The 23,003-nt window shown below is 42.0% G+C and overlaps 1 protein-coding gene across 2 annotated transcripts in view; it reads left to right on the forward strand.

The window, feature by feature from the left end:
* Positions 1-23,003, forward strand: part of RASSF6 (Ras association domain family member 6) — a 31,095-nt gene that overhangs the window by 388 nt on the left and 7,704 nt on the right. Inside the window, exons 2-5 of one of the 2 annotated variants that reach the window (XM_067297064.1) lie at positions 773-923; positions 14,892-14,981; positions 21,375-21,453; positions 22,497-22,648. In XM_067297064.1, coding sequence (XP_067153165.1) covers positions 14,911-14,981; positions 21,375-21,453; positions 22,497-22,648 — 302 coding nt within the window. In that variant the 5' untranslated portion in view covers positions 773-923; positions 14,892-14,910. Of the gene's footprint in view, positions 1-772; positions 924-10,886; positions 10,947-14,891; positions 14,982-21,374; positions 21,454-22,496; positions 22,649-23,003 lie in introns of those variants that run through there. The other variant, XM_067297065.1, reaches the window with a different exon arrangement.

Raw genomic sequence — 23,003 nt, forward strand, 5'->3', positions numbered from 1 at the left:
GCCTGCAGCAGCCAGCAGTTTGATCAGCTTAGGCTGCCATCAGACTGCAGTGCAAAAGGGCTACTGCTCATTTGCTGTGTGGTTCAAAAGCCCTGCCTCTTTCATTGTATATATTGTCTTGTTCCCACTTACCACTATTGCTTTTGTGTGAGCTGATCCTAATCAATGAATAGTGGTAGATAGGATTTCTTTGTTAGCTTTTTAAGGATGAAGTGTAATTATTGATCCCCCAAATACCCAAAAGGAAAAGAGACTTTCCTAAGAATGAAACACCCACCCGCTCTGTCACACCACCCAGTTTTGCAGTATGCTGAATGTCCAGGCAAAACAATGACTAGCTGCTCCCTAAGGGACAGGAAACCAGAAATCAAGGGCCATACCGTGGCCAGCAAGGCAGGGGCCTCACCAGGCAGGGACCATCCTACAGTAGCTGGGCAAGGGAACAGGGCACACCCAGGGATTATGGCCAGTTTCAATCAGAGTCCAGATCATCAGGTAAGTTCATGACAATGAAGCCAATCCAAGATCAAGCCAAGGAGCCAGTCTACAGGTCAGAGACTAGACCAGTAAGGTCCAGAACCAGGCACAGGGCTATCACTCCTGCAGTATAGCTCAGACAGAGACTTAATGCCCAAGGCTGAGCTTAAATGGGTTCCCGGGCCTATGGGCAGAGGGTGTGTGTGGAGGTCCCAGGTGAGGCTGGTCAGGGCCAAGACCAATGGGTGAACTCAAGCAGATGACACTGAAAGAGATCTTGCTCTTCATTTTGCAGCATGCAGTTATGCATATGTTGTAACCATGTGAAGTCTGTTGTGCTGGGAGGAAGCATACCCTGGACTCAGCAGGACCTTGCCCACTGCTGTGGGGTGGAGGAAGCAGAAGGATCCAGCCCCAGAAGAATGTCACCTTTGCTGAAATTTCAGGTAACAAAGGCAGCTGACCATGAAAAGTAGAGACAAAAGGACTGTTAGTCTTTGAAAACATTGTTATTTAAGTGCAAATCCAAGACATGGGTGGCAAAACTCAAACTGAAGAAGGAAGTGTACAGAAGGTGGAAGCAGGGACAGACCACTTGGGAGGAATATAGGGACACTGTCTGAGTATGCAGGGGTGGGACTAGGAAAGTCAAGGCCCATTTGGAGTTTAATCTGGCAGGGGATGTCAAGGACAGCAAGAAGGGCTTCTTCAAATACATCAGTGGCAAAAGAAAGACTAGGGAAAATGTGGGCCCACTACTGAGTGGGGCAGAGGCCCTGGCGACAAAGGATACAGAGAAGGGAGAGATACTGAATGCCTTCTTTGCTTAGTCTTTACTGCTAAGACCAGCCCTCAGGAATCCCAGATCCTGGAGACTAGGGAGAAAGTCTGGAGAAAGGAAAACTTTCCCTTGGTCAAGGAGAATCAGGTTAGAAATCATTTAAGAAAACTTGATATCCACAAGTCCATGGGCCCCAATGGGATGCACCCATGAGTGCTGAGGGAGCTGGTGGACATCATTGCTAGGCCACTCTCAATCATCTTTGAAAGGACATGGGGAACAGGAGAGGTGCCTGAGGACTGGAAGAAAGCCAATGTCACTCCAGTCTTCAAACAGGGCAAGAAGGAGGACCCAGGGAACTACAGGCCAGTCAGCCTTACCTCCATTCCTGGAAAGGTGGTGGAATGGCTCATCCTGGATGCCATCTCTAAGCATGTGAAGGATAAGAAGGTGATCAGGAGTGGTCAGCATGGATTCACCAAGGGAAAATCATGCTTAACCAATCTGATAGCCTTCTCTGATGGAATGACTGGCTGAGTAGGTGAGGGGAGAGCAGTGGATGTTGTCTACCTTGACTCCAGTAAGGCCTTTGACACTGTCTCCCATAACGTCCTTGTAGGCAGGCTGATGAATTATGGGCTAGATGAGCAGACAGTGAGGTGCATTGAAAACTGACTGTATAGCAGAGCTCAGAGGGTTGTGCTCAGTGGCGCAAAGTCTAGTTGGAGGCCTGTACTAGTGGTGCTCCCCAGAGGTCAGTACTGGGTCCAGTCTTGTTCAACTTATTCGTCAATGACCTGGATGAAGGGACAGAGTGCACCCTCAGCAAGTTTCCTGATGATACAAAACTGGGAGGAGTGGCTGAGACACCAGAGGGCTGTGCTGCCATTCGGACTGACCTCCACAGGCTGGAGAGGTGGGCAGAAAGGAACCTCATGAAGTTCAACAAAGGGAAGTGAAGGGTCCTTCACCTAGGGAGGAATAACTGTATGCATCAATATAGGCTTGGGGGTTGACCTGCTGGAAAGCAGCTCTGCAGAGAAGGATATGGGAGTCCTGGTGGACAAGCTGACCATGAGCCAGCACTGTGCCCTTGTGGCCAAGAAGGTCGATGGTATCCTGGGCTGCATTAGGAAGAGTGTTGCCGGAAGGTCAAGGGAGGTGATTCTCCCCCCTACTCAGCCCTGGTGAAGTGAGGCCGCATCTGGAGGACCGTGTCCACTTCTGGGCTCCCCAAAACAAGAGAGACATGGAGCTACCGGAGTGAGTCCAGCGGAGGGCTACTAAGATGATGAAGGGACTGGAGCATCTCTCTTATGAGGAAAGGCTGAGAGAGCTGGGCCTGTTCAGCCTGGAGAAGAGAGGCCTGAGGGGGATCTTCTCAATGTGTGTAAGTATCTGAAGGGAGGGTGTCAAGAGGATGGGGCCAGACTCTTGTCAGTGGTGCCCAGGGACGGGATGAGAGGTGACAGGCACCAACTGAAACACAGGAAGGTCCATCTGAGCATGGGGAAAAACTTCTTTACTGAGAGGGTGACTGAGCACTGGAACAGGTTGTCCAGAGAAGTTGTGGAGTCTCCTTCCTTGGAGATATTCAAAAGCCATCTGGACACAGTGCTGGGCAATGTGCTGTAGGTGATCGTGCTTGAGCAGAGGGGTTGGACTAGATGATCTCCAGAGGTCCCTTCCAACCTCAGTCATTCTGCGATTCTGTGTGACATCATATGTCAAGAGAGTGGTACCAGGATGATCATTCAGATCCATCTTGTAAAAATGATCTGTGAGACTTCAGTTTAAAGGTATTTCAGTAGATATTTCTTAGTTTTTACAAAGGTTTCTTTTCTGAAATTTAGTGTCAGAAATGAAAGCATATAAATTCAGTGGCAACTCTGGCAGCGCTACTTAAGTGACTGTTATGGAAGTGTGCAGGGGCCGGTGAGGAACTGTGCAGCTATTAGGTGCTCTGGAAGAGGGCCATTTGGCTCCCCATTCACATGCCTCCAGTAACAGCAGGCCATTTATTGCTCAGATGCTGTTCCCCTTTCTGCAATATCTTTTGCACAAAATTTCAAGCCTGAAATTGCTTCCATTCCTGCACCTGTTAGAACCTGTGCTTTCCGCACAGACCTGGAGGAGCATACCATGCAACTGACGGGCCTAAAGACACTCCTGTTTCTCTACAGCTTCTCAGCTGATTGAATTTCCTCTTCCTTGAACACTGCTTTTGGTGTACAGCAGCCCACAGTTTCCCAAGGTGAGGGTTGCCTTCTGTGAGTGTGGTGGTACCTCTCCCTGCTGCCAAATGCTCTGTAGAAGCTGGGACAACACTGTCCCAGAGGCTGAATTCTCATTTCCAGTGGGCAGCTTGTTCAGATTCTTCACTTGTAGAGACATGCATGTTGGCTAGAAACAAGGTATCACCTGCAGGGCTGAGAATGACAGTTTCAGATGGATCAAATTCCAAACTTGCAGACACACCCTCTGAACAACTGTGCAGGGAAGAATCTTCCCAGAAATTCAGCATCTTCTAAACAGCTATTGGCTTGTTTATGTTGCTTTACACAGGAGCATTCTGAGTTCATAGTCTAAATCAGATAGTGATTTTATATACAACTGTGTTCCAGGTGCCTCCGTTCTTATCTGGATTTGTTTTTCCAAAGCACTTTTAGACCAGAAAGCTGTTCAGATATGTGCAATGATGAGATCAAATTTTATCCTCATTAATTCCCATGAAACCTAGCAGAAGTTGTGCATGTGTGACCAAGCACTGAGAGAGAATTTAGCCCTTCAGAGGTTAGAGAGATCATCGTTTCATCCAATGCCATTGAAATGACACCGCCTCTGCCGTGAAGCTGACATATAACTGCCATCCACAGTACACAGCACTCATTGTGCTCTAGGACTTCTGCTCGGAAGGGTTAGGGATTTGTTTGTCTGAATGAGAAGAAAAACAGTAGAATATGATCAGAAATGTGATCTATGAGAGCAAACACTCAGGATGAGAATGCTGTGAAACAGTGAGTATATAAATGTATTTACTCTTTGTAGAGGATGCTAGAGAGCTGAACTCCTCCCAAAGGGGTCGTTCAGTAGCTGAATATAAAAACAGCATTATGGAAGGACAGGAGGGATTCAGAACAAGCAGTTGCAGCGTCTGTGGGGTGAGCTTTAGCAAGAAGAGTCATTAGACCTGAGGAATGTCTGTGTCATATACATGATAGAGGCTGGACATTCACAGGGAGAACTGAGGAGTCAAGAAGCTCTTCAAACAGCCAGACACAAGGTAGAACCTCACTGAGTCAGCCCAATCGGTTTTGCTTTGCACTGTCCCCTTTGCACTGCCCTCTGTGCAATTTTCAAGAGCAGCTAAATAAATAAAAGCCACAGACACTTAAAGATCAGCTCTTTTGATGTCTGTTGAGGTATTTTATGCAGTATGAAAAGTAAAAAGTCAGTTCCCTATCTGGACAAGTTTTACAGTGTACTGCAGGGGTGGTACTTGCTTAAGCAGTCAATATTCATTATGGAAGTGTTTTCAAGTCTCCGGTTTTCTTCTTTTTATGCTAGCTTCAGGGCAGTTTGATGTACCACTCAAGTTACTTGTACAAAGCAGCACACAATGAAGAACTGTACACTGTACAGAGCTACTAGGAGACAATCTGAAGAATGTCTGCGCTGCACAGCAACTGTGGGCTAAGAAGTGTGGGCTAGTCAGACACAGAGGCAGGCTGCAATTGCCGTGCATTCCCTCCATTCCTACCAGCCTCTGATTCCTCACTTCATAATTACATAGCAAGAACTATAGAGTACTGTTTCTCATGCTATTCCTTTTCAACCTGAAAACTTGTATTCAACAGAGTGTTATATATCTAAGGCTGTCTGAAAATCATTTCAGTGTGCTTTGCTGCCATGCCAGAATTATGGCCTTATCTGTATAGGAGACGCTCTGGTGTGTGACAGCTCTTTAACAAAGTCTGAAATTGGGTGCTTGAATAAATGAGGTGGAATAAGTGCCTTTATGCTCTTCATATTGTTTATCTGGGCACCAGATATGAGAAGACAGTACAGTAGCCGAGCTCTTTGCAGGCATGCGTAGACTTTATCTTTTCAGAAACTCCTGTGAAGGTCAGAAATGTTATTTCCATTCCACAAGTGAGGAACGAATACATGAGATAAGTTAACTGACTCGCCTAGTACTATCTGGTGACTTGTGATGGAATCTCTTAGGTCCCCTAGGTCCCCTAGTGATGTTTTGTTAACTAAAGATTTTTTTTCCCCCAGTGTTGGCCAAATTTCATCATTTTATACCATCAGGAAACTTGGCCCAAAAAATTACAGTCATGTAAAATATGGAAAAGAAGGTACCAAGTTTTGTGCCACACACTCTTCTTATTTATTAAAATGGTATTATAATCTCAATCTCAGTGTAACGTCTGCTAAACCCAGTTTCCCCATCCTCCCTCATCCTTACAGTTTTCTTGAAGTTTTTAAATTCTAGTAATGCCTGAGAGCATAGGCTCTCCTTCTGTTAGTCACATCCATTGGGTGCCCAAAAGCAGAGTATTGTGTGAAGAATTATGCTTGCCATTGGCAAGTATGAACAAAGTGATGTATAGAAATCTAGACTACTTTTTATTAACCACTCAAGTGTTTAAATAGATGATGACAAAGGATATTTTCATAAATGCTCTTTAAATCATGTCCAACCTAGGACTGAACGAATTAAACATTAGGAGGTGTTTGCTTTATAATTATGACTCAGCATCAGTGGCTATGAAGCAGGAATATTTATCTGAGCATTTACATTTTAGTTGTATGCTATGTAATAGTGACAATCGTGAAGTGCGATTATTAAAAAAACCTTTTTTTTCCAGATATGCCTTGCAGTTTATTTACAAGAAATGGGCTGCTGAGCTCTACTCTGAGATTTGCCAGAGACTTGTATGTGCTGAGAGTATCTCAGGATCTGGAACTGTGTGAATTTTCAGATGAAATTCTGCAGAAAAAGAGAGAATGTCTTTTAAGATCTGGCCAGTAGGGTAGTGAACACTGACAGCGTGTTGGTAAACAGCCTTTCCCAGATCTCCTTGAGTTCAGTAATAAGCAGTCATGTTCAACAAGGCTCAGGACAGTGCTGCAGACCATATATTAGAGATATTTTGTCTTTTATTAGACAGTGCTATGTACTGCAGAACAGTACTTGTCTCCTTCCTAAGTCATGAAAAAAATGTCTCATTTGCATTGTGTTCTTTATAAATTTAAATAGTACTAATTATTGATAAACATTTTTGTTAAGGTTTGTGTATTTATAATATGACTCTTGGACTGATTTTGAGCACAGCTGAGACAGTTGCGTTTCTTCACAGAGTACATGGAAAATAGATACCTATATGTGTATGTTGGTGATTCAAAATATGTTGAAATTATGGTTATTGCTGAAGTTTGCTTTATGATTTGGGATATCTTAGGATGAAGAGAACAAGGAAAACTTGAACACAATAATAGCCTTCTGTCGAATGCTCACACAAAACTTTGCAATGCAAATCCTACAATTTTTACTCAAGCCTAAAGGCAAGTGTAGAAGTAACAAAATGAATAACTAGTTATTTTGAAATGACAGTTCCAGCTGCAGCGAGGTAGATGCACCTTCACAGGAATGATAGGGATAGTTTCAAGTGGAAATTCAGATCTGAACCTGAAGCTTCCTCAAAGTTTCAGAGAGTATAGATCTAGTATGACCACTTGATTACAGAGGAGACTAGACAGGCATTTTTAAAGGGAGTAGAAAATAGCAGACAGCCCACCTTGTAATAAGACATAACTCCCTTAAGAAAGAAGTGATTAAAGAAAAGCTCCCTAGAATATTGGAAATGGGAATCAGGTGCCACAGTCATGCGACCCTCAAGTGAGCATTACAGAGGAGTGACCACGTGCATAAGAGGATCCTAAAGCAAGGGTGGGGGGAAGAATTGTTGCTGTGCTATTTAGTGGGAAACCTGCTGGCTCTCAAGCTAAGATCCAAGAAGGAAGATGGTCTAGAAGATTCCTGTCTTGAAGGCAGAAAGTGTGTAAATGTACAAGGACACACTACCAACAGATTTGAGGAAAGATGTGGATAGAGTTGGTATGGGAGAAACATGTTTTGCACAGAATGTGGCAGCTGAGGGAGGTCTGGATTTGAAGATCTTTTGAGAGTAATTGCAGACTAGAATTGCTCTGTACATTAGCTGAGTGTGGTGAGGCTTTGACCCAGCTCCTTGTTGGGCGCTCCTGGTTAGAACTAGAAGCTGCATGACTATAGTTTTCTACGGGCCAGTGCTCTCTGGTTCTGCCCTTTGTTTCTTAGCTCCAGGCCATGAAAATACTTATATAGCTTTATAAATCTCTGTAATTCTGTATGGATGACTTCATGAGACATGATCAGTGCAAAATCATAATGCCTGACTAATAGAGGTTCAGTCTGTTAGGTAGTGTTTGCCCTTCCAATGATGACTCACAAGGGCAGGGCACGGATACTTACAAAGGGCTTTCTACCCAGGAAAAAGTCTGTGTCTGGGAAGTGCCATCTCCATAAAAAGTGTGGAAAACATAGCCCTCAGCACATGAATTGCCACAGACTTCAAGTCTGCTCATTTTCCACTTGTTCTGTGAATTCTGGGGGTCACAAGTTCCTAATGAGATGTGGGAGGGATAATTGTATAGCCTGCCAAAGAGAGGAAAGAGTTAGAGTGGATGAACGTGCTTTGCATATTTACTGATTCAAGCTAATGAGCTGTTTCCTTGTTTTTTTTCTGGGCCAGGCTTCTCGGCTGTGCCTACAAAAACCTATCCCTGAACACAGGTGTTTATGTTGGCACTTCAGTGGGATAACAGAAAATCATCTTGCTAAAGAATAGTAGATCCTTTGCAAGGTAAACCCAGTTGTTCTGAATCCATTACTTTGTTGCTATTATCAAAATGAACTTCCCAGTCGTTGTTGTAGTACAAAGGAAAGAACCGGTGAAATGATCACTTGGTGTTTTACGTAAACTTCAGATCTTGTCAGTTGAGGATCTGGGTTGATCTTTGCCTTGTATCGGTCTCAGAAGGTCCAAGAAGAATTTTCTGTGTTTAGAGTCGATGGTGGTGAGGAATTGGCCAGACACAGGTGTTTGCACCCTATGCTCAGAATTTTCATTCTCATTATAAAACAGAGAAATCTGCTGTGAGCTTGTGTATACAAGGTGGTGCTTCTAAAAAATCAGTTCTACCAAGCCCAGCATGCCTGTATGATCTTTCCATGGCCAGCCTGTTTATTCTGATTGTGTACTATAAAAATAGAAGAAGAATCTCTGAGGGTTTTTTCTAATTTTTAATAGTTCTTATGGTTTTAGCGATATGTTTGCTAATGACTTGAGGCCAGATTGTGAAACAGCTGGACTCCAACTGCCAATTATTTATTAACTTGAAGTTATTTGAATATTAATCTTGCAAGGAGCCCAAAATGTAGCTTAGTCTTTAAAGACTCGGGGATTGCCATGTTCCCTGCCTGTTCTACAGAAATCATCACTGACCTTTCTTTTAAGGGCGGAAATAATATGATCAAGATGTGACTTTGTTAGATTTCTAGGGCATATAAACTATGTTTATTATGAAAGACAAGAAATGATGCTTTCTCTGCACATGATGGTTTCTCTCCATATGAAAGGAAGAAGAGTGTTCTCCCATTCTTTTAATTCACAATAGACTAGCATTTCTCTGCTTTGTGGTCCTAAAGACATCTTTTCCTTATGTGCTATGTATTCCTGCTCTGCACTGAGTAATCTCCACAAAGTAACATAAGTTAATTGTGTTTGACTTTAACTCAAATGAAATCAGAACTAGACCATAGGTAGAAGTAGCTCAAGCGTGGAAATGAAAACTGGAAACAAACTCAAGCCACATTCACCAAGCCAATATAAAAATCAATCCATTTGGTTTAATTGGAAATGAGAACTATATCCTTTTATTACCTTAATTTTTTTTACTGCTTTATTAAATTAATTTCTTAGTGGGAAATTGTTGCATGAATCCAAGTTAAGTAATTGAAGCATAAGGATTTCAAACCTCTTTTGTAGACTTAGTTATCCCCAAAAACTTAAATGAGCTACTACAGTGTTGGGAATCGGGACTAAACTTACCTAAGAGTAAACCTGGTGTGAACTAGTCCTAGTATGAGGTAATGACCTGGCCTTCAGTTGGAAAACTATTCAAATATCTCCTAGTGCTTAATGTAAATATCTGCCAGAGGAGCATACTTGTCAGAAACAGATGGATTCAACTTTACCTTGGTTTACAGGTGTAAAGGTAAATGCTCAAGTGTCTGAAGTTGTGATAGTAATGACCAAACCTCTGGATTTAAACATCTCTGAAAGTTATATGGATTTGTGTTATCTGTACAGGAGAGGTGGAGCTTGGTGAGAAGCTCCAAGCTTACAAGAACATGAAGCTTCTGTGCTGTTGTGAATTGAGCCACAAACTCCTTTACTAGTTACTGTGTCTTGAAAGTTTTCTCCATGTTAAACATGCTAATGCAATCTGCTGTTAAATATTCTTCTGGTGCAGAGCTAGAAACTGCAGCATAAACTGCAATTCCAGATATGAAGTATATTGCATTGTATGTACGGCTGTGAGTCTAGCGTTTGAGAGGAATATATCAGCGGGTAATGGTGTGAGCTGGAATCAAATAGGAATGGATCTGACCTGACTCTCATTCGTGTAAACTGATAGAAAGCAGAAGTAACTTGATATCAAGCCCGGTGCAGTGGGACTGGTATGAAGGCAAACTCCGGCTCAGTATTTTTCATGCTCTTCTCTCTGTGGCTCAATAACATTCTGTTTCAGGCTTGATCCTGTGGATAAATTGCTTGGTAAAAATGACCTAGCAATCAATAAGGTGTGTGGTTCCTGCCGCCCCCCCCCCCATCCCCCAGCTTAAATATCTGCTTATACAATTAGCTGCTGAGAGTTTAACCTGGCAGTGATGCAGTCTATCTTCCAGACACAACTCTTGCCTAATGAATAATATGCATGAGGCTATTATGCAGTTAAGCAGCAAATTGAGTAATATAGCTGTATGTGATTAGGTGCTCAAGCTATGTTGTCATGAATATTGCCACAATGTTACGATTTCATAAGAGTCGTACTGCAGCCTCAACTGATTGTATATATTAGTTATCAGATTAAACACTGAAGTTATAAGTCCATTTGGAGAAGGAGAAAACACTTTATCCTATAGATTAGAAAACCAATATGAAAAGAGTTCAAAGTATAACAGTGCTTTCAGCACGACAGGTTTTAGGGTGCACCCTGTCAGCAAATAATTACTAAGAGTGAGCAAGCTGTCTCTCATTATAAAGTTAGTGATTAAAGTGTTAACTGGAGCCTCCCTGTAGGTGTAACTGTGACTAAGAGAGTGCTCCTGTCAGCTGCTTGGAGGAAGGAAAGTGGGTAGGTCAATATTCCCGACATGCACTGAGGTGTGGGGAGTGGCCTGGGTTTCCAGCACTCCCAGTTTGTTGAGCAAAGTAGTAATTAACAGCTCTGTGGGTTTTGTAAAGTAGCAAGGGTAGCTGTCAGCTAGTGCAATGCTGCCATGCCTCTGCCAGGGCTCAGTGAAAGGTGTGTGAAACGCCTCCTCTGCTTCTCCTTTTTTTGATCCCGTGTACAGGTAAGTGAAACGTAAAGCTGGAGCTGTTCTTCTGCTTTCGCTGTAACCTGCAGTCTCAGTAGAAAGCAAGGTACTTTGCAGTCATCCAGAACTTGAGTCAAATTCCTTTCAGGTAATTGGTGTGCCAGAGGGAAGGAGAAATGTTCAGTCAGTCAGAAATCATCCTAAAAGAAGTCCCTAATTCTCAAGGTGGCTTGCGTGAGTCAGGGTTTTGATAAAATAGGTAGATAACAAGCAGTGCTGCTGCTCCGTGTAAACATGGGTATAAGCCTTTGCTGCCCTTCATTCAGTTGCCAGTGTGACCGTAAAGGTTACGTCGGTGACCTTGTCTGTTCTTGTTAGCCGGTAAAGGCTATCTTTCCTCAGCTACCTGAAATGGAAAGTTATTTCTCTTCATAGTAATGCTTTGCATACAGTGTTTGAAATATACTTGGTAGAGTAAGGCTGGAATCAAACCCTGCTCTGTATTTCTAGTTTATGCAAGGAGAACAACCATTGAGATCTCTTCCTTCACGCCCCTGAAAGCTAAGGGGCCATATTCACTGACAGATACCAACTTCCTTCTGGTTTCAGTAAGCAAACCCTGTTCCGAACCTGCCTGAGCTGAAGAGTTGTGTTGTGCTTGTTGTATTCAAGTAGAGCTGCTACTGCTCTGTACAGCCATGAAATACGAAGGATTATTCAAAATTACAATATGTATATATTTTCAGTTGGAAAACACTCAAGTGTTGGGAATAAGTAATTTCCTTTTGAATGTGATCTTTGCTTTGGTGGTGAGGATACCTAATTTCAAATAGATAAATAAATAATAAAGCCTTATAGAAATATAGCATGTGACTAGTTAAACACCTGATTTGGCTGAAATTGAATTTTTTATGCAGTATATACGAATTTAATCCTAAACTCATTTTTATAGAAATATGTAATGGACTAACAAATCACAAAATAACAGATCCTTGTGAGTCTTAGGAAGTGACTTGCATACTTATGTGCTGTGGTGGCTACAGTGCAGAGCTCTTTGTGCCATACAAACTGTTAGATATCTATTTTGTTGATTGCTAAGCTAATAGGCAATTGAGCTGTGTGGTTTATACATGGTAAACTGAGAACACTTGCACAGTCCTAACTTCTTGTATTTCTGGAACAGCTTCTAAAAGCACTGAGTAACAATACACAGAGATCAGTGGGGCTTTACAGGGTTTTAGTTTTTCTTAGCGCTGGTAGGAGCTCTGCAGCGCTTCGCTCACTCTGCAGTCCCAGCCTTAAAATATGGACTTGCCAAAAAGCAGTCTGGCTACTACATATAAATTAAAACGCTACCTTGCTGCTCCTGCTTGGCTTACCTTTGGCATTTCAGCAGTCCTTCTCCTACCAGCCTCCTTCTACAGTCACCTCCTTTTATTGTTCTGTAAAATCTGCCTGGCTGTTTGCTCTTATGCTTGCTTTTGTCGTTCCTCCGCAGTTCTGTCCCTGTGCTGTCCCTTAAGCAAGTATCAGTGTATTTAGTAAAATTAAAGAAGTCTTCTCATCTCCCTATCCTCTAACATTTTGAGGGTTTTTTGGAAATAAGGATTTCAGGTAAGATGTAGGTCTTATATAGATGGAAAATTCCATACCTTTGGTAGTTTTCTGTCTTGTACCCTGATGTGGCTGTTGATCTCTCAGCTTTATGTGGGTAGATGGTCTCCTCCCTTGCCCCCAAGCCTCCTTCATTTTCCTAGACTCTTCCTGCTGTTCCTGTCTTCATCTGGAGTTTTCTCGTTTTGCATCTGCCCTGCTCCTTGTCTATTCCTGTCTTTTGCTTCTGCTGCTCTTCTTGCCTTCCAGATGTATCTCAGGCTGCAGTCAGCCTCCCTCCAAGCCTTAAGTTTATTCAGAGTTAATTCTCAGGCCGTGAGGTTAGCCTAACCAAGGTGCCACTTCTAAGTCAGCTAAGTGTAAAGATCACTTCTCTCAATCTGTGTAGATCAGCTTTCTCTTTCATATGAACCATGTTAAGGTCAAATTATGTCTAAAAATATGCAGCTATGAGCAGTGAAGCATTTACAGGGTTTCTGAGAGTAGCTGTTCTAGGTTTAATAATGGCCACCTGGCTATCTGCTTTTATAAAACAAGCTGTTTCCTGACGGAAGGGATGAGCTTAAGTCTAGATCCAGCTATTCTGATGCCAATGTACATAGGCTTCTCTGAATCTTTCAAAACTGTTCTGAAAATAGATTGGCATAGGCAGTTTATTCAGTTAAAGATGTTAGTAAATGACATAAAAGCAGACTTTAGAGTATGGCCAATGGTTGTTGAACTAATGTGAGATGCAAAGAAACATTACTGTATTGGAGTGCAGCCATCTTTTCCTTATATACAAGCTTCTGTACAGAAGTCACGGGCCATATTTAATTTTCAGGGATATTTCCCCTCCTTCTGGGTGTCGCACAAAGCACAGTGATTGGATGGGATTGTTCCCACTCTTGATCACGCATTGGTAGAAACTGCTGCTTCTCACCCCAGTCTCATTTAAGTAATGAACTTCGGTTTTAGAGGTTGTAAGGTAACTTATCACAACTGTCTCCTATATTTTTCATAGGTTTAATATAATTTATTTGAATGCACAACTTCTCATTTGCCTACATGTATTTTTTAAAAATCATACATCTGTGACTATAGAAAGTTTGTGTAACTGCTCCTAAAAAGGAGGCTCAGTGAAGTAGGATAACTTCTGCAGAGGTTAGGCAGTCATTCTTTGTCTAACCGTGATCTTTCCAAGCTTTAATTTCCTTTCCTTTCTAGATTGATTTTTCTAGATTGATTTTTCTGAACACTTCTTGTTATTAGTACTGTAGGCAATAAACTAATTTTCAGACTTCTCTTTGACTAGGCTCTGTCCCATGCAATCTGAAATCAAGACTCAAGTCAGGAGAGCTACAGCTTGGCTTTCATATAGTTTTGTTCCCCCCCCCCCCCCCCGAATGATTCTGTGGACTTCAATGAAATTGTTTCAGTTTTATCCCAGCATAAGTGAAAATGGGCATCAAGTTCTGCATTAGGGAAATTTGTCTGTCATAGAGCCTGAGTAAGAGATGAATAAAGTGGAGTAATCAACTTAGAATGCAATACTTGGAGATTTTACTGCTTTCCATGTGATAACTTTTTTCCTATCTGTGTGATGCCATTTCTTGAGTGGAGATTAAGTTTTGGCAGTGAAGTACTATTTGTCAATCTTGATTCTGTTCGGTTACTTTCATCAGTCTGCCTTTTCTTCTAACACCTTAGGGTGAATGAAAGCAGCCATGACTCCGTAATTAAGCTTATTGGAGAATGCATTGTTGGAGTCTCATTGGTCTGGCTTGTTGCCTGCACAATTTTGCTGAAATCACGAGACAGAAATCTGTAAATTATATTGCTACATCATTTTAATTATAGCCTTGTTCTCTCTTTAATATCTCTGTTTCTTTCTCTGTGTGCTGCGGGACTTTGCCAGCTATCAACATTCTCCTGGTGTAGTCTTACAAATCTGGTTAAGCGTGGTTTGCTGAGTCACTTTTTTTTTTTGGTGACCCTGGGCAACTCTTTGTCTATAGTTAACAAGTGAATCTTCACCAGTAAATGGGTTGCAGTCTCAGTCTACTGAGAGGAGTGAAGTATAATCATAACGTTTTAGAGTAATCCCAAAACTCTTGGGAAAAGTTGTGTTGTTTGAAACTGAAGTACTTGGGATTTAAGGTACTGTGATATGCTTGGTGGGAATGGATTATGTTTTTTGTAGTAGGAGTGAGAAAGATTTGGTTATTAAGAAGGCTAAATACAATAGCCCAAAAATGGTGTAGCTGGAAGTGCTTAGCTTGCGACATGGAGCCTGCTTCACTTGGAAACTAAGATTTCGTTGTTGAGTTTACTGTTTAGTCTTTTTTAGTGGCTTGAATGAATGTAATTTTATTTTGTTTGGTTTAGTTTCATCTCTTCTGAATAAATGAAGAAAGTGACTATGAAAGCACAGCATCTACCTTCTGTTTCCATCAATGAGGAGAAGTCTATAACCAGGTAAATGATTACATAGAGATGCTTAATTACTTTGCCCAATTCCTGTTACCTCATACTTACTCATTAGATTAGCAGTGGATCCTACAGTGAGCTGAGCCTGTGGCAGCAGCAGCAACTACAGTTCACTTTCTGTAAGGTGTCTGCAAAACAAAGTGGCCCTTCATATGGTTCTCAAACAACTGAGCCTAAACCTTTTGAACAGCAGGTTTTGTTCATTAGGTAAAACAGTGCTTTCAGAGGATACTGAAATTAAACTTCAAATTAAGGAAGAAGACCTTCCTGTCCTCAAAATCTATTGTGTTTGAGCATGAATTCCAAAGTTTAACTTCAGCTGTACCTGTCTGACCTCTGGGGTCCAGTATCTAGCCCCAGGTGGCAATGTTTCTCTGCAGAAAGACCTATCAGATTGCCAGTTCCATTCTGTGGTCAATGAAAGTCATTCTTTAACCTATTTATAGCAGCTTTGGAATTGCACTTGAACTGTATTTCATGGGATGCTTTTCAACAGGGAAGTCCTGCTGTTAGGATTTGCGTAGCATTAGGAAAAATTCCTCAGCCTCCTGGTGCATAGTTCCATCACCTTTTTACAGCCCAGCTTTTTCCCTGCGTTGATCACAGCACGGGAGCTGGAAGAGAGGGCTGTTATCTCACCTTATTTCCCTCCCTCCCACTTGTCCTGGGGGAATGCAGAAGAAGCCAAATGTAAATGCACCCAAGGATGGGGCCTGTGATAGGTTTTTCCTCATACTGCCATAGGTACTTACATTTGAATCCTGATACCCTTATATGTTGTATGAGCAGTGCCATTGATTTCTCCCTTTTTAAAGGATGACATCAGAGCTTTGCCCAGAGCATGCAGGTAAGCAATAAATGCATCCCTCCCCTCCTGCTAAATAGTCATTCCCTTTAGGTTGATTTTACTTTGGGATATAGGGCTTTTGTGTCAGAGGTAACCAGTGTAAGCTTTCATATACTTAGTATACAAAAGCACTTGTCAATGCACCAGATAAACCTCTTGAGGGTTTTGTCCCTGTATTTTTGCAAGTGCAACTGCATGAAATCTGTAGCAGGGTAGAGATGCTTTTGTTTTACGTTCATGTTTCTAAGTGCTGTTCAAGTTTTCTTGCCCTGAGAAAAAGCAGGTAAGCATTTCAGTATTTGCTAACATACTGAATGTGTGCTCAAACTTGCTTCTGATGCTATTTTCGGACTATCTTACCACTTCTATAACTCAAACCTGCTCTTATTATGTAATTCCTCTTTCAGTAGTATTATGCAAATCATGCTGATGTGGCAAGCCTGCTGTTTGGGAATTGCGCAATGGCTGGATCAAAAAGGAGAACAAAGCATGTACAATTATCCAGCTGGCCTAAATATTGTGTCTTTAAGCATAACTGATGACAATATCCATGGATAAATGCATAGTGCTCAGCTGAGAGAAACACAGGTAGATTCCCCTGGATTAGAGCTTCTGGTGAATGTATTCAGGCTTGGTTGTGTTTATCGCCAGGGTGCTTGACCTTACCGCTCTCTTGTATCCTGCCTTCATTGCTGAAGAAACTGGTGGAGTTGCAGTAAATGTTGACTTTTTCAGGTTTGTCACCAACTAGTTCTTTGAGTTATTTAGCCTTGGCTTTCTGTAATGCCTGCATTTGGCTATTGTCCCAGAGGCATGTGATGAGGAACAGTATCACAATGCAACTGGGATGCTGATTTCCTGACAGTGCAACTCTGAGGAGGTGAACGTGTGCCTCTTTGTTAGGGCAATCTATAGGCCTTTTGAGTGTGAAGATGTGTTGCAGTAAGACTCATTCTGGAACTAGTAAGCTGGTGCATGCATTACTCCTTCCTGGGGCAAAAAAAGTTAAGAAAATTATTTACTTTTCTAAGGTCTCTCTACTGCACAAGGACAAACAAGTCAGTGAGTGGCTGTTAGACTTCTCCCTCAGGGCTTTTCTAATGGCTTGCATGACTTGTCACTGTCCATTGCACTAAAGCAAGATTGAAATCTGAAGGATTTGTTCATGCAAACTTCAGTGGAAGTTAATGGAAAGTTTTTCTGGGCAAGGAAAAAAAAAAATATTCAGGGCTTGCCCTGTTGAAAGAAGGTTAAATGGCATCTGTCTCGGAGATAACCTTTGCCGTGTCACTTAGTGCTTTTAGCCTGTGTGTGGTTTTTTTTATTTTAATTGGTCTTGCAGCCAAAATGGGTGAAGAGTAATAGACGGGCCTTACTTCCTAATATGTCTTCAAGCAACTGACCCTCTAACTTCCCACCTGGAAAATGCTTGCAAAATAACAGCTTTCAGTGACATGATTGCCTAAGATACTAGGTTGCCAAGTATAAGAAGACTTACGTTTTATGCATCTCACATGCTGGGGCAGAAAGTCTGTCACTACATATGTCCAACAAGAATATGGATCTCATACTTGCACATAAATCTGCAGTTTTATCTGGATTGTGCGTGTGTGTGAGGCTCAGACATGCTTAATTTGTCTCACCTGTAGCCAGTGTGATGAAAATTTTGCTTGTACCTGATTCACACCTAATCCCATGATAACTTTGCCTTTTGGTAGGATAACCTAAACACAGTCCCTTGTAGCTTCATCGCTCACTAAACATGAAGGACCAATAACAAGCCATTCCAGCACAGTGGAAACGAAGGCTTTCACCAGCCGTAGTAATAAGACTTTAAAATGCAAGTGGCTTGAAGTAAAAGTTGAAAATGCTGCTTTGGAGCCCAACTCTGTTGATAAAGCCACTTGAAAATACATTTCAGGAGGTATAATAGGTTGTTAAAGTCAATAGTTTAAATCCAGAGTGCTTTGAAGGGAATGCAGTTAATTTTATGGAGTTCAGTGGGTAAAAGATCTTATCCTAATCCTACCAGCTGCATAAAAGCCATTGCTCTCTTCTCCCCTCTCCTTCCTTGTCACAGAGGGGTGGAAAAGAAGCACTGAGCAACATGGCACTGCTAAATTCAATCTATTAAGTGGAATAAATGAGGGATACGCTGTGCCAGGGAAAGCCTTTCATCACATTCAGCCCCCTGTTTACTGAGCCTCCTCGCTCCACCGTTTCCCAGTCCAGTTCATTGACGCGGTCGAGCCTGGAAGAAGGTGAAGTTCTTGCTGACCAGTTGAAGTGTTGGGTTCTCGGGCAGCAGCTCAGCTCCAGGGTGCATCCGTTCCGCTGCCGGTGCTCTGCCTCTACGTGGTGTCAGATATCTGTGTAAGCCTCCTGTTTCCCTCCCTCCACCCCAAAAAAGGAGCAGGTACTTCAGGGCTGTATCCCATGTAGAAAAACGTACCATGATGTAGTTCTGCTTAGTGTTATCCAGAGACATTCTGTTGTCCAGATGCTTTGGGTATGTGGAAATGGATAAGAGGTGAATGAGAAACATGACAGAGTGGAAGGCACCTGCTTTGAAATGAGAGCTCAAAGAGTGTAGACAGAAGAGGCTGAAGGTGGAAGGTGACTGCATGTGTCTTAAGTCACAGAAGAGGGCGTATGCAGTAGTAGTAAGATGGTATGATGGAGTCAGGAGAGAAGATGCTTTTGTTGTCAGATTGATACGCTTAAAATCATACGTAGCAACCAATCAATTCAAGTGTTTCCATCTCCACTATCTGTGTTTTTTTTTTACCTAACCCATCCCTTTCCTCTTTTCTTGCATCAATTTCATGGAATTTGTCTTAAGTGAGATCTTCTGAACATCTCTCCCTTTTTTTTTTCTTTTCTTTTTTACTTTGTACAGTTAACAGTCAACAGTGTAATTGTTTAAACAGTCAGGTTAGGTCAACTGAGTCACAGTCTGATCAGGGATACGATTTAATCATATTAATTTCATGCATGAAAATATCCTTCCTGACTGGTGTGCAATGCCTGACATGTTGACCCTGGTCCTAGGGGAGAGATGTCTGTTGGATTTGCCATCTCTGACTGTAGCTGCTGATACTGTCTTCATGTGCATTTTGGGACTTTGGTGTGTTTTGACTGTTAGAAGGAAACAACTGTTAAAGATTCTGCTGAAAGCATTCATGGCAATGTTTACTAATGACTAAGATCATTGTTATAATGACTAAGTCCCTCTCTGTGTTTCTCACAGGAGCATGTGTGTGATACTTTGCCTATTACCTTTGCCAGTATATTCCTGTATATGGAATGTTATTTTCTTTGAGGTTCTTAGTGAATTCTGTGATTGTAGCAATATTTAAAATGTACCTTCTATGGTGCATCATTCCAACATATGATTTGTCTTTTACTGACACTTCTATAAGTCTATTGTGTGTTTTTTCCATTTTAATTCAAAACTGGTGTAGGAGTTGTAACATCACCTCTGATAGTAGGCACATATTGAATAATTTCAGTAAGTTTCTATGGAACTTACTACTAGATGAATATGCAGATGCTGTTTGTTTTGCCTACAGTTAGCCTGCTGTAATATATCACACTAGACAAAAATATGGAATTAATAGACAGTATTTGGAAACAAACTTGTCATATTCTTTGCCCTTCACTGCAAGAATAGTACATCAAACCTTGCGAGCCTGAGTTGTCTCATCTAATTGCTAAAAATTTTGAGGAAAAAATCCTTACCTCTCCAGGCAGCCTTTTCCCAAGCTTTATTACCCCTGCTGTTGAAAATAGCCTTTCTGAATTGTAGTCTAGATTTTCCTTGCTATATAATTGGTGTGAGGTAGAGCATTTCCTTCTTGATGGTCCTGAAACACACACTGCTTACAATTCTTTGTTCAGTCCTCTCTAGAACAAACTGCAACTTGTTTCTTGTTTCTTTGTAGTTCACGCCACTTGACTTTTCCCTTGCTCTCCTTTGGACTAGGTTGAATTGGTGTGTAGCATTCTTGAACAGTAGCACTCAAAAGCAGAGTCCTTGCACCAAACCGCCCTTGAGGGATAATTCAAATAGACGTACTCTGAAGACTCTGTTCCTGTATATACATCTTTGTGTGGTGGTTACTTTTTAATGCAGCAGCATGGCACTGCTGATTTGTGGCCAGCTGGTGCTTAACAGTAACCAGAAGGTGCTCTTCTGCACTGCTGCTGCCTAAGCAATAGTTCCCTGTCCTGTGTTTGTGCAATTGATTATCCCATGTGTCATTTATTGCCCATATGGATCTTGTAATTGAGGAAAAAGCAATGTCAGTGGTGTGGGCTGGTTGCTGCACCAAAGCTATCCTAATGGCCCACAGGTGCCAAGTGAGTGCAGATGGGAGCAGGGTTGCACAGGCCATTGGTATAGGACTGGGGTTGCCCATGCACTGTGGCTTTAACCCACCTGGAATGTCATGGGTGTGCAGTGTGTGCCCGCTGACTGCTTGCAGTCTCTGGATATTAAGTAGTGCAGTCACAGCCATCGGTCTGAGTTGACTGCTGAAGTTTTCCAAGAGGTCCAGAAAGCCTATGCTTAAAATCAAGTAGCCAAAGTGCTTTTTTCCAGACAAAATTGCCAAAGGGCAGAGGAGGCTGTGACCCGGAAACTTGGACATACAATAGCTCTAACTTGGTTGTTTTGAAAAGTCATAAAGTTTGAAAAGTTTTCCAAAACCACCTTCTCCTTTTCTCAGACTGGTCTGCAGTGTTGTGAATGTATCATGCAAGGATAGAGATGGATGTGGTTGTCTCTGAAGTTTGTTCTCAAATATCAAACTTCATCGGGACCCGTAGCCCTCAAATTGCCTTCCTGTCTCTATGCAGTGTTTTCACAGCAGAATGTTGTGGTCTTTTTTTATTTCATTTTATTGCAGAGTGGCTTTCTGTTTGAAATCTGAGATGATGGGCAGGTTTATAACCCTTGCTAAAAGTCTCTTGACAGGTGTTCTCTTCACCTCCATCCCTTCTTCTCTGAGCAAAGACCAAATGCAAAGCTGTTAGGTTGCAAGCAGAAGGCAACTAAAATATTTTGCCTAGGCATAACGTAGATATTGTAGTAAAAAGAATACTTAGCCAGAAAAATGCAATGAAAACAATCAGGGTGGGGGGGAGGGGGAAGGTGGATTTTGTAACCTAACAGAAGTCATTTACAACATTTGTGTATGGGAATGTTTCTCCTGTTTGTTTCTTCACTCATGACTGTTACAGAAGTCCAAAGTACAAGTTATTCTATGGCAGTGTTATTAACATCATGTTAGAATGTGACTAACTCATTTCCTCTCTTTATTAAGTCCTTAAAGAAGCAACTAATAAGCACCCCAGTATTCCAGACAAAACTTTACTCCTGGAGGATATTGTATTAATCACTAACAAACCCATATAAAGTTCCAGTGTGCATAACAAACAGATACCAGGTGTTCCTCTGCCTCTTCGCACCTGGATTTCACAGTGATAGAGATGGATAAAAATGATTCTTTCATTGTGATCTTTTCTTTCAGAGAGCAGCTCAGTTCTCTGCTGAAGACGTATAACTCTTATTATTCTGATCAAGAAAACCTGCAGCTGTCATATAATCAGGTAAGGAATCCATGCAAGAACAATGTGTCATACAAAAATCATAATGTTATTGTAGGAAAAGCTCTAATGGGTGCTGATGTTGAATGCAACTGGACTACAGACAGTCTAAAATACATTTGTTGCACATCAGTGTATTAGATGTCATTTTAATCAAAACATAGACCTGACAATACACCAAAGCATGTGCTAAAGCCAAGTTTCCTGACGAGAGGAGAGCGGAAACAGGTATGCTTAGACTAGCAAGGGTGTCCAATGTGTAACATGGTGATCTCCTGCCATCCTGCTCTTTACTGTATCACAGAAAATCATTCTTTGGGTCTACCTCTTGAACTTTACGTCCTGAGTTCGGAAGGAGTATAACTGCATGTCTTCCTGCAGCATGCAACTCCCCCCCTGCCCCCTCAGCTTGAACCAACAGAGTGTAATGGTAGGACCACTGCCAGTTTGTAGACTACCAGTCTCTCCTCAGATGTGGACCTCCAATAGAGTGAAAATGCTTATTACAATAGCCTCAGGTATCTCCCCTCGGCAGAGGCCAGGAGGGCCTGTGTTGTACTGTGAAGCTGAAGGACTGACAAATGCATGTATCTTGTCCCTAATATCACAGGGTCCTTGGTTTCAAGGTCCAGACTCTTTCACAGGTTAAGTTTCTGTTCTTCAGCTGTTATCAGGAACCAAAGGAGCACTCACAGCAATCCTGGAGAAAAACAGTATGAAAATGGGAAGTCCTCAGTACTCTGTCCTGACTTGTTCTGCAGTGACAGAGAGTTGTATCGCAGCAAGAATGGGTACTGATAAGGTCTTTTGGGGTGATGCAGTGCCCCGTGTAAGCAAGGACAATTTCATTAACTTCATACTCCTCTTTAACTTCTTTTTCCCCCTTTACCATTTTCGTAGTGCCCTAATTTTATAGTTCTAGCCAGTGACAATAGTTGTAGCCAAAAGGGGTATAGCTACAGATTGCACTTGAACTCATAGCCTTTGTTATTAAAGTCATTAAGTACTAATCATTCCTCACTTTTCTTTGCCTTTTTTTTTTCCAGCCAGAAGGCAGCAAACCATTTATTGAAGGAATCTTGTCAATATTTTGGGGAGTCCGACATCCTATCCAATTAAAAATTCAGGATGAGAAACAGATACCTTCTTTTGTTACCCTGAAATCAACAGAGACTGTTGGTTTGTTCACCAGTAAAAGGTAATGTTTTCACTTCTGTAAGGAGCAGGCAGGCTGATATTTCAAGACAGCTCACTTGAGTGGCTGCACTGGGTATGGTGCTTGCATCCCAGATTTTCCAAAGGCTGTGGCGGGCACTTGCACAGTAGGACTTGGTGCCAAGTGTAACAGGGGTGGCTCTGGCCTTCAATGGCTTCCGCTGTGCGGAAAGGATACATCTTTGTAATAGTCTACCTTTTAGCTTAAAAACAGTTAAGAAGGTGGAGGAGGAGCCACCTCTTTTCTATATTGGCTGTTTCCATGCAAGTACTGGGAAATTCAGAAGGATCCATCTTGCTGTGCTTCAAGAATGGCACTTTTGCCTCTCCCACTCCAA

The sequence above is a fragment of the Apteryx mantelli genome, chromosome 5 (genome assembly GCF_036417845.1).
Source record: "Apteryx mantelli isolate bAptMan1 chromosome 5, bAptMan1.hap1, whole genome shotgun sequence".
NCBI lineage: Eukaryota > Metazoa > Chordata > Aves > Apterygiformes > Apterygidae > Apteryx > Apteryx mantelli.